Below are 12,482 nucleotides of genomic sequence, written 5' to 3'. Positions count from 1 at the left end.
GGTTGGGTGTGTTCGAGGACTCTTACAATGACCAGTCTCGGGCACGAGAAAGTGAGCCAGGTCTTCGCAGGCCGCCCTGATCTCATCGAAGGGATCAAACAAGCTGCCGGTGCGGTGACAACCCAAACAGCCGCTCAAGTTCTCTCTGGACTGTCCCCGAAGCGTGAAAATAAGCCTTGCGGTACCACAATGAAGGCTGACCTTAAACTCCGTCTTCCTCCCAGATACTCCTGAGCGCGTTATCCTCTTCAACTCAATCACCAATTTCGTGTTCGACGAGTTCCTCTCCAATGAACCCAGCGCGAAAAGACGACGGATTGAAGTACAAGGCCAGGACGGCTCGAACACCACCGTCGATCATGGCATGATAGCGCCACCTGTACGAGCTGGGCCAACTTTCAAAGTCGGACAGTCCGCCTCGCCAGTGCCCGCCAACGACTCACTGCTTATAAACCTGGCAAACGCTGCCGCCAAGGAGGTGGTGTTGCTCGAGGTCAAGGAGATCAGCGTGTCCATACCACAGAGGAAGAAGTATGACCTCGTTTTCACAAAGAATTATCTGTATACGAAGCAAGTCGGCACGGATGCGCCGGTACAGGGCATGGTGTACGAGTGGAGCAAAATTGGTGCGCGCGATCCTCCCTTCCAGCTAGCTAGCTAGCTAGCCACCTCATTTCTGATGACCTGGGGATGATGATGATGATGATGATGATGATGATGATGATGATGACGGTGGTGGTCAACTTTGACAAGAGATGGCTAATTTTCTTGACAGCATACGTCTTCTGCGCGCCAGTCCCCGACAAACAGCAGCTGATGTACAACTACATTCTCTTCCCGCCCAACACCGCTCTCGCCTCCACAAAAGCTTGGGGTCCTGTCGACTTCGAACCCCTCCTCTTTACTGTACCCAGCAGCGCTCCAAAGGCAGGCGTCGTTGCTGGCTACGCAGCAGAGACCGCCGCCCAAGTCTCCGACTCATATACCAACCTTATGGACTGGGCCATCAAGTCTCAGCTTCAGTCCGTGGGGAACACGGCCGTGTCGGTCGTGGGCACCGATCCCCGCATCTTCCACAGTAATGCCAAGCAGCCCTACCGGCTCAACGAGAAGGCGGTACATGTCAAGGCCTTCCGGGGTAGCAAGGATGGGTACCTGTTTTTCCTCCCGAACGGAATCCTGTGGGGCTACAAAAAGCCACTCCTCTTCATCCCGCTCGATAGGATCGTCGCCGTGTCGTATACGAACGTGCTGCAGAGGACTTTCAATATTCTAGTCGAGGTGGATGTGTCACACGCATCAGCGCAGGATGGCCAACAGCAGAAGAACACGCCACCTGGCGAAGAAAGCGGGTCCAAGTCGGAGGAGATCGAGTTTGGCATGATCGACCAGGACGATTATCAGGTCATCGACGAAACATATGTGCGGAGACATGGTTTGCACAACAGGAGTATGGCTGCCGGCAGGAGAGCCAAGATGCAGCTGAGGGAGAATGCCAAGGGCGCCTCTGCAGCTGCAGCAGGAGGCGCAACAAATGGTGCGGTTCAACATGACGGTGGCGAGGATGAGGATATGGCAGAACTGGAGCGGGCGGAGCAGATCATCGAGGAGGATGAAGAGGATGAGGAAGAGGAGGACTATGATCCTGGCAGCGAGGGCGAGAGTGAAGGCGAGGTCTCGACAAGTGAGGAGGAGGACGACGACGGCGAGGAGGGTGAGGAGGGCGACGAGAGCGACGAGGCTGAAGGCTACGACGAGGATGGCGTTGAGGAAGAGGGCTATGCAGAGGATCACGAGTGATGTGCCGCAAACTTTCCATACATACCCTCTTGACGGCTCGAAGAAGAGCATCTATGATGATAATGATCTCCTCAATCTTCTACTATCAGGACATGAGGCCGCAGGGACCTTCTACCAGCTCGAACTTAAAGCTCCCTACATTTGGTATATATCTTGAGACATGTCAGAGGATATGCGCTTCCTTTTATTTCAGCTGTGGTGTTGCTATCTTGGCCACAAAGCGCTCTTCATCATCGGAGGTAAGAACAGCTTTTGAGATGCTGCATGTGCTCACTGCAGAGGAGGTGTGTCGGCAAAGACGTTGAGCAAACCAGGGATATTTCTCTTCCCGATGACGGTGGCTTCGTCTACGAGCTTCCGGATCTCTTTCTCTTCCTCATCGGACAAGTCAACCTTGAGGGCACCCAGGTTCTCCTCCAGATACTTGATCTTCTTGGTGCCGGGGATAGGAATCAAATCGTCTCCTTGCTTCAAGACCCAGGCCAGGCCGAGCTGGCTGGTGGTAACGCCCTTGCGCGCCGCAATAGAGGCGATCTTGTCGACGACGGCCAGGTTCTTGGGGAAATTCTCTTCGCTCCACCGGCTCATCAACAAGCGGAAGTCGTCCTTGCCAAGGTCGTCCCGGGACCGGATTTGGCCCGTCAGGATGCCGCGGCCCAGCGGCGAGTAGGCGATGGTGGCCACGCCGAGCTCCCTGCAGGTGGGAAGGAGGTGGGTGCCCGTCTCGTTCTCGATGTCGAGGTCCCAGGGGTTGTACTCAACCTGCACGGCTGCGATGGGGTGCACAGCGTGGGCGCGGCGGAGGGACGTCGAGCTGCACTCGGAGATGCCCAGGTACTTGATCTTGCCCTCCCTAAAAAAAATAAAAAAATAATTGATGGGTTAGTCATTTGTTCTCCCTCCCTTTCTCTCTCTCTCTCTCTCTGTCTTGTTGATGGGGACCACGTTACCTTTTCAGCTCGGCCAGGACCTCGACAGTCTTCTCGATGGGCGTCTTCTCGTCGAGCCGGTGGATGTAATAGAGGTCAATGGAGTCAATGCCCAGCCTCTGCAGGCTCTTCTCGCACGCCGCGCGGCAGTACTCGGGCGAGGTGTCCATGCCGTACCCGTTCGCGGTCCGGACAATGCCGAACTTGGTGGCCAGGAAAATGTCGGCCCGCCGCTCCGGGTGCAGCTTGAACCACTTGCCCAGGAGGTCCTCGCTGTCGCCGTACAGATCGGACGAGTCCCAGAATGTGCAGCCGAGCTCCCAGGCGCGGTCGAGGAATTTGAAGCGCTCCTCATCCGTGCTGTGGTTATTAAAAGAGAGATGTTAATAATAAGAATACCAAGGACTCTGATAGGAGGAGGAGGAAAGAAAAGAAAAAGAAGAGAAAAGGACCAAAACACAGCTGGATCTTCTCCCGTTTCTTTAAAATACTTTAGTACATACCCTGCATCACCATAAGCGTTACTGAGACCCATCAGGCCCAGGCCCAGTGCGGTCACTTCGGGACCATTGCGACCCAGCTTTCTTGTAGGGAGGGAGACAGGAGGCGCCATGATGGTTGAAGAAGGAATCAATGGAAACTGATGGTCAAAATAGGATGATTGAAGGTGGATTTTCTTTCGCCCCAAACACTGAAGGTGAGTCAAGACTTAAAGTAAAGTATTGAATGTCTTGAACAGACCAGAGGACATCTTCCGACGCATTCTCCATCAAGTTGAGGAGAACGTTAGCCATTTATATATCCTAAACGAGACGTGGGGACGGACGGGATCTGCCCTTTCTCCGTACAAAGGACGTGAGAATAATAGTATACTCTCTCCCGCCTATGCGGGTGGTGCGGCGGGTGCGGCCGCATCGCCCGCAAGCGCCCGCATCGACATGGTCGGGTTTAGGGGGGAATCCCTCCGTCCCTGCTTTGTGTGTGGTAAGCAAAGCAGTGAGTGCTCATGACAGATGATCAACGTCAAGTAAATCTGGCCGCCATATTTCACTCTATATTGGTGGGAACCAGTACCGGAACGTCTTCCTGCCTGCTAAACACCGGGTGTCATCTCCTTGACAGCCAGAAGGATGAAGGATTTCCACAGGTCCAACGACTATTGAAATAGGGACGCAAAGGATGGGGTTTTGTTTGACCTCGTCTTCAATTGTGGGGACTTGCTTGAGTGCAAGATAGCTTGTTGTTGTGACTGAAGAAGACTATTACTGCTGCTACTGCTATAGCCCGGACAGCTCTCGAACATTCAAGGAATCATCCAACGCCTGGACAGAATTCAAACCCGATGAAGTGCCACTGTGATTACGCCGTATAAGGAAAAAGACCCCTTCTCTCCCTGTCCCTATACATCTCCCTCTCTTTCGTGTTAGGCATCACAGACGATATCATCATCGTCCTTGTCATCCCATGCATGTCCATCTCGACTTCAGCTGCGAGACTTCGTCCTTGCAGGTGTTCCAAGTCTTACGCCGCAGCGACAGGGACCGTGGGGTCTCGTCAGAGAGCTTCTTCTCGATCTTGACTAGGAGGAGACCGTCGCTCTTGTAGCCATCGTCCGTCTTCAGCTTGATCAGCCTGTATCCTTCTTGTAGCCTGTCCAGCCTGACACAGGCCCAGGCGGTTCGTTCGGGCCAACTACGGCCACAGTGTTCCACATAGAATCTATATGAAAAAGAAAACATGTAACGTCAGCAACTGTTCATAAGAGAGAGAAGAAGAGAACATTGACAAAGAACATGGATGCGCTTACCTGACGAAGCTCAACTCCTCCACCACGTGGCGCACCGTGGGGAAGTGAAGCTTCGAGCCGCTAGAGCCCCAGTCAGGCTGTTCCGTCCTCGCCGTCCTCGTCTTTCGAGATGTGTCATCCTTGGAGATGCTCTTCTTGGGGTTTCTCTCGGCCGCACTCTCGACATGCAGGAAGCAGGTGACCCTCGGGCGAAAACGATCTGCATTCACGGCGGCCGGATTGATTCTCGTGGTGCCCCTGCTGGATTCGGAATGGTCGTCTGATGGTATGTGCTGCCCAGCCAGGACGGTGATGGTTAGGTCCATCTTCTTTCCCATGACGTCGGCCTGGCAGTTAGCCTTGGTCTCGTTGCTCCGGTAGCCAGTGGGCTTGAGCACCCAGCCATTCTCATGGTCGAACATGGCGTCGTTCAGCTCCATGGCTGTGTCCCAAACCTGCCAGTTCAGCGCCACCATCTGCACCCCTTTGCGCCAGAACAAGGTTGGGTAGTTTGGGTTGGACGACAGGAAGGACGACAAGCTCTCGGGAAAGGTTCGCACAAGGAAGCCCCGGTTGTGCTTGAACAGGTCGTTGTGCTCGGTGCGGTGGAGGGTCTTGAGCTTCTCCTCCCCGAACGAGTAGATGTGCGCGGGTTTCTTGGCGTCCTCGAGGTCGAAGGAAGTGAAGTGGCCCGGGCTATAGGTATAGATGGCGAGCTGCTTGAGGGCATGGCAGATGAACTTTTTGGGGACCGTCTCTTTCTGCTGCTGCCGGCAGCCCTGCTGCGCCTCTTCATGCGTTGTCTTGCTGTAGATCTGCGGCGAGAAGGCACCGCAGTCGGATTTGTCGCTGCCCTTGAGAGTGCTTCTTCCGGAGTCATCAGAGTGGTCGCCGATCCGTTGTTGTTGTTGTTGTTGTTGTTGCTGCTGCTGCTGCTGCTGCTGCTGGAGATAGCCGGCAGCCTGTGAGCCCGTCTTGACCTTGATGAGAATCTTGTTCCTCAGGTCCCCCAGCGTGGGTTGTTTCTCTTCCGGGTGGCAGTGAGGCAGAACCTTGTCCAGCAGGAGGTCGCCCCATTCTTCCCTCATGATGTCCACCATCTTCTCCTGCTGTGAGACGTTGGCGTGGACTTCGAGGCTGATAATGACGGGCAGGTCGTTGCCGTTGGTAAAGGCCGAGTCCTTGATGGTCCGGCACACGGTCCTGAAGGGGATGGACTGGTGCAGGGTGACGTCGCCGGCGTAAGTCTCGTAGGCATGGCAGACCCTGGGCTCCCGCTTCAGCATCAGGTCGATAGTCGACTCGGAGTCGTCCATCATCCTGGCCAGCTCCATGGCTCTCACTGGGGGCCTGGCCTTGAACGATGCCTCGCTCTTCTTGCTCTGGAGATTTCGAGGAAAGGTCATGCTGCGCGTCGTCGCCTGGCACGTGTCTCTCATCCAGGATACCATGGATGAGAAGGACCAATGCTTGTTAGTCTGCTGCTGTTGCTGCTGTTGCTGCTGCTTTCTCTTCTTCTCTCGGCTGTGGGTCGACCTGGTCTTGGTTGGTGCCAGGCTGTCCACGTCGTCGTCTGCCTCGAGTCCGTTCCACACATCGATCTCGACACATCTGCAACCACTCTCGAGAACCTTTTTTGAGATGTGATCGTCAGCAACCCAGTCGAACTTTTTCGTAACTAAAAGAAGAAGGGAAGGAGGAAAGGAACCCTCTTCACCCCCAACGCACCTTTTTATACTGCAGGGCCTTGGCCTCCCCAGTGATCTGGTTGCCATCCTCGATATATGTATTGTGGCTGCTGCTGATAAAATAATTCGAGATGGGCTGGCTCAGATCCTTGTCCTCGGTATGAATGGGCCGCTTGGCGGCGCTGTACTCTCTCCACCATAGGTGCTCGAACTGCTCAAATGTAAAAGGATCACATTTCTCCGAGAAAGCCCACGACGGCAGCTTTGTGTCCTGCTGTGTCTCCCGGATAAATCTCAGAAACCTCTCTCGCGACAAGTCCTTCTCGCCGGGCCCCTTGAGCTCCTCGTACAGCCGGCGCAGGTGGCCCGTCACGCTCTCTGCCAGCGGGTGGAGACCTGCCGGCGACATGCACTTGTCCAGGGTGTGGCCCCGCCGCAGAACGTGCGAGGTGCCGAAGCGTGTGATGGTCGCGTACAGCGGCGAGCCGGCCAGGCGGCTTCTCTGGACTCCGAATGTGGGCATGCGATGGTGGCGTATGTGCCGGTGTCGGCGTCGGCGGTCCATGCATGGTGGCATCTTGTTTTTGCCAGGAAGTAGGAGGCTCTTGTGCTGGATGGTAAGCTGGAATGAAGATGAGCAATCGATCGATGCGCACGCACGCCCGCCTTGTCGCTGGCTGGTTGCTGCGCTTGTGAGACCGGGACGTCTCAGCGGGTTGCCTCCGCCCCTGTGCTATGGAGTTTTCTCTGATTGCACTCTTGGTCTAATAAGGCTGGGAGCAGATGTATCTCGAGAAGGTTCACTTTTTGTGCTGAGGTACACGGTATCGCCACGAGGTTGAAGGGTGCCCAGGACTGAGAAAGAGGTTGGAGGGGATGAAGAGGAAAAAGGAAGAAAAGAGAAGAATCGGCCATGACGTGAAGATGGATTTTGAACAACGTCGTGAGGGTGGGAGGAGGACTTGTCCGTAGGACTGGAATGCCAGCTCCACGCTGTTGTCAGCACTAGAGCCAGCAGTGGTTGAGGCTTGTGGGCACTGCAGTAAGGTGCAGCTGCAGGGGTTGTTTTTCAGCTGAGCCTCAATTCTCTATACTGCATCTGCACCTGCTATCTTGGACCCTGGGGGCCTAGACGAAATCGCCTTTCCTGATTTTTCTCTCTATCCCCCCCCCCTTTCTTTCCCTTCTTGCTCTCAAGGAGGGAAAGAAGGAGATAGCCTGGTATAATTAAGAGTTGTAGGACTTTTTCACATCTTATAGCCCAACCACGCTTTCTTCTTCTTTTCTTCTCCTACAGTAAAGTCATCATTGTTGCTCATACTGAGATATGTTCACCGAAAATCAGCACCTTTCAGAAAGATTGATGATGGCGCCGTCAGAGGGCCCCCTAGAATTCAAAAGATGATCTCTTGGCAGGCGCACTATGAAAGCCCGGGGTGATACGCTCTCGCTAGCCTAGAAAGAGAGATCTGCCTGTGGTGGCTGTTCGAAACCTCAATCCAATAGATGCATTAGGATTCCCAAGTCCACCTGCACTGCTGCAGTAGCACTACCCCCGGCACAGAGCTGAACCAACCTGCATCGGCAGTGGGGAGACACAAACGACATCCACCCTAACCATTTCTGACGGGTGTAGGGGGGGCGCGCACCGAACCCAACCACCCCGCCCCTCTTTGCCTCCCCATGACCTGGTTCGCGCCTACTATGGAGGGGATGTCCGTGTGTGCTTTCGTGACTGACCAGTGGTAGAAAAAAAGAAAAGAAAAAAAATGCCGCTGACATCAAATGAGGCAGGGCGAAAGACAGAGAAAGAGCGCGACTTGATTGCGCCACAACAAGCTGCAGAGATGCCCAGGCTGTGTGGTGCCTGGTGAGTTGTTTCATACCCGGGGAAGTTCGAGTTTAGAGGCTGTGTGGCCTGAGGTGTAGCAATGATTCGCTGTGAACCCAACAACGACAACAAGACAAAGACAATGGCAATATGGAGCGGAGCTCCCGTCCGAGGCGGCAACACAGTACATCGTAAGCCTCATTGTTTTGAAGCAACCTTGAGTTGTAAGGCCCTGTCGTCATGCTATCTGCTGGGCCTGAACGAAGAAGCCTTACGGGTAAAACAGTCCCATTGATCGGCCTCGTGACGTTCACCTACTGGCAGGCGTGGTGGGTTTTTCTACAATAAGGGATCGTATTACAATTTACAGAGGCTGCTCACACGTGCTCGCCTCGACGCATCACATTCATCCAGCTCGTTGTGGGTTTAGGCCCGTCGCCTATCAGGGAGATGAAGCTCCACTGTAGACTCTCCGTATGATCGTCGGCGAATCCCGAAACTATCGAATTAAGTTCTTGGTCGACTGAGGGACCTTGGAAGCACGTTTCTGAGTAAATACAAGTTGAGGCCACAGCCTTATTTGTCGGGTTAGCCGCAAGTCGGCGGTGCAATCGAGGCACGACGTCACGGGGCAGTGCTGTTCAGGACGGCAAGCAAAAGAGGATGGAAGGGAAAGGAATGAGTGGCACACCTGACTACATGTGAGTTCATGTATCAGGCATCAATTCAGCTGATAGCCACAAAGAAAAACAATAATCCAAGGTCCTGGGATGGTCAAGAAGAATACTGTCCCGAGGCTAACTCTCCAAAGGTAAAGAATTGATGAGACACGCCAGGGTTAGGGCTGCGGTTGAGCGAGCGTGTTTGGACAAAACCAAGGTTTCGTCAAGAATGTATCCAGCGACGCATTTAAATATGAGTAAAATTTTGGAAATGGAACAAAGTAAATCTTCAAAAAGTCATCATAAAATAAAACAACTTCCAAAAAAAGGGAAGTCCCTCGAACCGGGATCGAACCGGTGACCTGTGGATGACACTAAATACAATTACAGTCCATCACTCTTCCAACTGAGCTATCAAGGGTTTTTGTTGAAAACATTGGATTTGTGAGAGTTTATATTGACAGGACTACTGTCAAGCACAGAACCAACGGCGACGAATTTAACAAAAAGGCTGTATATGGGCATGGACATACCTAAGAAAGCGCTACGCAGGGGACAGAGAATGTCTAATGCAATAAACTACCCAGACTTCTACATTTCACACGGATTGTTATGTAGGAGTTAATACGAGCCACGACGACTTGAATCCCTAAGATCAGACACCAGCAGTGATAAGTCACCTGCGTGACGCTATGATCGAATAGCATCGGGGGCTAAAATGAAATCCGGGACTTCTTTGTGAGGGAGGTGCCGTTCTATATTGTAAATGCTGTCCTTTTCAATTTCTACAAATTTCTACGTTGCCCGTGTCATGAGGAAATGAGTGCAATACGATTATTGGAAGGGCATGAAATGACAACACCATCTCAATTCGGCCTAAAAGGGGGTCAATATCCTTAATGATATCACTAGACACCGACGTGGCCTAGCCAGCAACATGACCGTGCACAAAGGCGCCATGTTCACGAAGTGGACCATGTTCGTCTGCGTATTCACGTAAGATTTCTAGACCGAATCATCAGAGAATCAGCATATCTTCGGGTTGAATTTTATAGTCAATACAAAGCGAGCTCTGAGGAGACCATTGGGAAGGTTGGTCACGCAAGATGAGGATCACCCCAAATTGTAGAGAGATTCTCAAAGAATCCCTCCTGTTATCACACAGGAAAGTAGATGAGCCTGGCGAGAAGATACTCAGAAACCGCTAGGGCCAGCGTGCGCGATAGGGCCATAAAGGAAACAAGAGCTCTTTCTTGGGATAGATGCCGATGAGCAATTGCTGCAATACAATAACATCGGCCACGCATCTCGATCACTCAGCTGGGGTGTCAAGTGGAAAACCCGAGGAGAAATATTCGCGGCCATGGATAAGATTGGGTCAGTCACCTCTGACAACTGGCGACAATGATTGAAACAATGCAAGTGCCTCAAACATTCACTTGCTTCAAGTAAACTGTGCTGCGGGTTTTTCCCCCTTACAAACGTATACCGGGTCTGTCTCCCTTGAAAACACCATCGGCGAAACACGCAATAACTTCCTAACATATGCCTGAGCTTTGGTGCACTGCGTCACTGAAACCTGTGGGCCAAGCTGAAAGTATGTCACGTTTTGCAAAACTTGCGTAATTTATTCGTCACGATCACCAAACACCAATCAAGTCGTTAGGGTGTGACGCAGCTGAAAGTCGAGGAGACGACTTCCATGAAGAGAATGTAACAAAGCATCTCATCAAGGTGCTGAGAGTTTGAATAGCAAGCAGTGGATGTACACATACAAAAGGAAAACGAAGAAGGCAAAGGAGATGAAAAGAGAGAGAAAAAGAGGAGAAAGGGCATGTTGATGCATCGATACCGTCAGTGATCCTCATAACTACACGAGAATTGGTGGGCTGAAAAGAATTACCACGGTCTTGACCCAGAGCAGTCTTTCCGCGGCGATGTCAGATGATACCATCAAATTGTGAAGGCGACGGGAATATTATCAAGTCGGGCTTGTCATGGTATATGCACATTTTGAGAACCATCATGAGATTCCCTTTGTCTTTACGACAAATACGCGTGGACTGTAAGAAATACTGCACCTGATTTGCTTTACCTGGCTTGCTCTCCCAGAAGACCATGTCGTGAGGTCGAGAGTCGTCTTCGCAATCCACCAGCGACGCCACAGAGAGAGGGGACGCCGAAGCAACCATGCTCTTCTGTTGTTCCAAATAAAGGAGTGGGAAGCGAGCTTGGCGGTTTTCCCTCGTGTGTGCAAGGCCGGTCTTGGCGTCTAGGGATCTGTCGTCGTCGTCATCTCAGGCGGTATCGGGCGAGATGAATGCCCCTCTCTTCGTTCAGTCGGAAACAGGAGTTCAGGGGATCGAGTGCCTGCCGCCTGGTTCCTCCATACGTAACATGTGAAGGAGAGGGTTTTCCTGTCCCTTGAGGGCCAGTTTGTTTTGAAAAAGGAGAAGAAAATTCTCCATGGCTTTGTCCCATGTTGGCTCCTGTTTCGAAGCACCCAAGCTGTGCCGCCGAATATGAGCCTGGAAGAAACAGATGCGGAAACATCGAGCAAGTCAAAAGACAGACAATTTTTAGACGAGCGGGAGATGGGGGTTTATCAATGCGGTGCCGCCAGGCTTGCTGTCCAGGCCCTTCGCTTGGAAACAGTTCCATCTCGGGGGGGGGTTTTAATCCCAAACGTCAGACCCGCATAGAGTGGGTTGAGTGGATCAAAGATTGTCTCCCGCGGCCCACTCCCACAGATCGAATGGCATGCATTATTTGTTCAATACAAACGCCCTCTAAGCCTTGCACCAACGCATCGGGCCTTTGGTACTATACTAAGTTCCAAGACCAACCCTCAGCGTTTCGTGGATCCACATGCGTATCACTTTGATCAACTGTCAAAGGTCCAAGCCCCCCTCCCCAAGTCGTCCACATCAAAGGGGTTTGGTTGTCCATGGGCATTGTCGCATCGGACCTTGCCTCTTTTGCTACTAAGCACTTATGCTTCACCGGAGACTTCTGCAAATAACCTTACTATGGCACTATGTACAAGGCTGACTAGATACCGTAAGTCGGTAGTGCTGTCAATTAGTCTAGTAGAGGCTCGATTGCCGTGGCTGTCATTTTGCAGGTTCCCACTTTTCATCGAGACACGAGCGTGGGACTTGAAACTTCAACCTCCCCTAACAACGTGTTCATACTGGCCTCTCTTCTCTCCCCTCCACGGAGGCCATCAGCCAAGGTCTCTTATCAACAATTTCTAATTTCCTTTCTCCCTCCTCTCTAGTGGCTGATGATTCGTTTCAACGGTTACGCCAGCAAGCACGGCCAGACTTTCCGTATTCTATCATCCCTTTCTTAGTAACAATATCAGACGAGATCCCCCGAGGTATTAACATGAACCAAACCAGGTTTTGAGTCAGTGTTTGGCCCGCGGGATCTACACGATTCACAATCTAGACTGCTACGTTTCCCACCCAGGTTGAGCCGCAGTGACGACGAGGGCCGAATAAGGTCCCCCTTCCCCGGCCAATGGCACAACATGGATTCTTGTGTGTGGAACCTCTTGTGGTCTGCCTGAGAACATTTGCAGTGGTCAGAGCCTCATCGACTCCACTTCTCACGGTAAGTGGGCGGGCGGCATGGGCCATCCTGTCTTGTTCTTCTCTCTCTCTCTTCCTTATTTTCAGGGTACAGAACCTCAAAGCCCTGTGGGTCAGTCGGGGCAGGAGGAGGGCGCATGGCTTGGTAGCAGACTTGATCCACTGCGCCCGTCATTTTGTGGGAATTGTA

At 52.5% G+C, this 12,482-nt stretch overlaps 2 protein-coding genes and 1 non-coding gene across 3 annotated transcripts; all 3 read right to left on the bottom strand.

Annotated features, from left to right (window-relative positions):
- Nucleotides 1–1,919: 1,919 nt before the first annotated feature.
- Nucleotides 1,920–3,438, bottom strand: M406DRAFT_321900 (Aldo/keto reductase). The gene is made up of 3 exons (XM_040919568.1): nt 3,233–3,438; nt 2,751–3,089; nt 1,920–2,653 (listed from the first exon to the last, which is right to left on the bottom strand). Exons 1-3 carry the CDS (start codon nt 3,340–3,342, stop codon nt 2,071–2,073), a joined length of 1,032 nt encoding a protein of 343 aa, XP_040776301.1. The 5' UTR covers nt 3,343–3,438; the 3' UTR covers nt 1,920–2,070.
- Nucleotides 3,439–3,922: 484 nt separating this feature from the next.
- M406DRAFT_276010 (PLC-like phosphodiesterase) lies at nt 3,923–6,354 on the bottom strand. Its single transcript, XM_040918267.1, has 5 exons — nt 6,244–6,354; nt 5,964–6,146; nt 5,496–5,732; nt 4,537–5,369; nt 3,923–4,448 (listed from the first exon to the last, which is right to left on the bottom strand). Exons 2-5 carry the CDS (start codon nt 5,964–5,966, stop codon nt 4,187–4,189), a joined length of 1,335 nt encoding a protein of 444 aa, XP_040776300.1. The 5' UTR covers nt 5,967–6,146; nt 6,244–6,354; the 3' UTR covers nt 3,923–4,186.
- A 2,676-nt stretch (nt 6,355–9,030) lies between these two features.
- M406DRAFT_t51 lies at nt 9,031–9,117 on the bottom strand. Its single transcript has one exon. It is a non-coding gene; the product is annotated as a tRNA-Tyr (tRNA).
- Nucleotides 9,118–12,482: the final 3,365 nt, after the last annotated feature.

Source organism: Cryphonectria parasitica (genome assembly GCF_011745365.1).
Source record: "Cryphonectria parasitica EP155 unplaced genomic scaffold M406scaffold_4, whole genome shotgun sequence".
NCBI classification, from domain to species: domain Eukaryota; kingdom Fungi; phylum Ascomycota; class Sordariomycetes; order Diaporthales; family Cryphonectriaceae; genus Cryphonectria; species Cryphonectria parasitica.
This window is presented reverse-complemented; position numbering and strand designations above follow the sequence as displayed.

Bases quoted from the DNA above. Each gene is read 5' to 3' on its own strand.
- M406DRAFT_276010 (XM_040918267.1), bottom strand. The intron at 5,370-5,495 runs GTCAAGACGGGC...AGCACTCTCAAG, and splicing joins GGAACAAGATTCTCATCAAG to GGCAGCGACAAATCCGACTG. The intron at 4,449-4,536 runs GTAAGCGCATCC...TTTTTCATATAG, and splicing joins GAGGAGTTGAGCTTCGTCAG to ATTCTATGTGGAACACTGTG.
- M406DRAFT_321900 (XM_040919568.1), bottom strand. From the start codon at position 3,342: ATGGCGCCTCCTGTCTCCCTCCCTACAAGAAAGCTGGGTCGCAATGGT. The intron at 3,090-3,232 runs GTATGTACTAAA...TAATAACCACAG, and splicing joins AACGCTTATGGTGATGCAGG to CACGGATGAGGAGCGCTTCA. The intron at 2,654-2,750 runs GTAACGTGGTCC...TATTTTTTTTAG, and splicing joins GTCCTGGCCGAGCTGAAAAG to GGAGGGCAAGATCAAGTACC.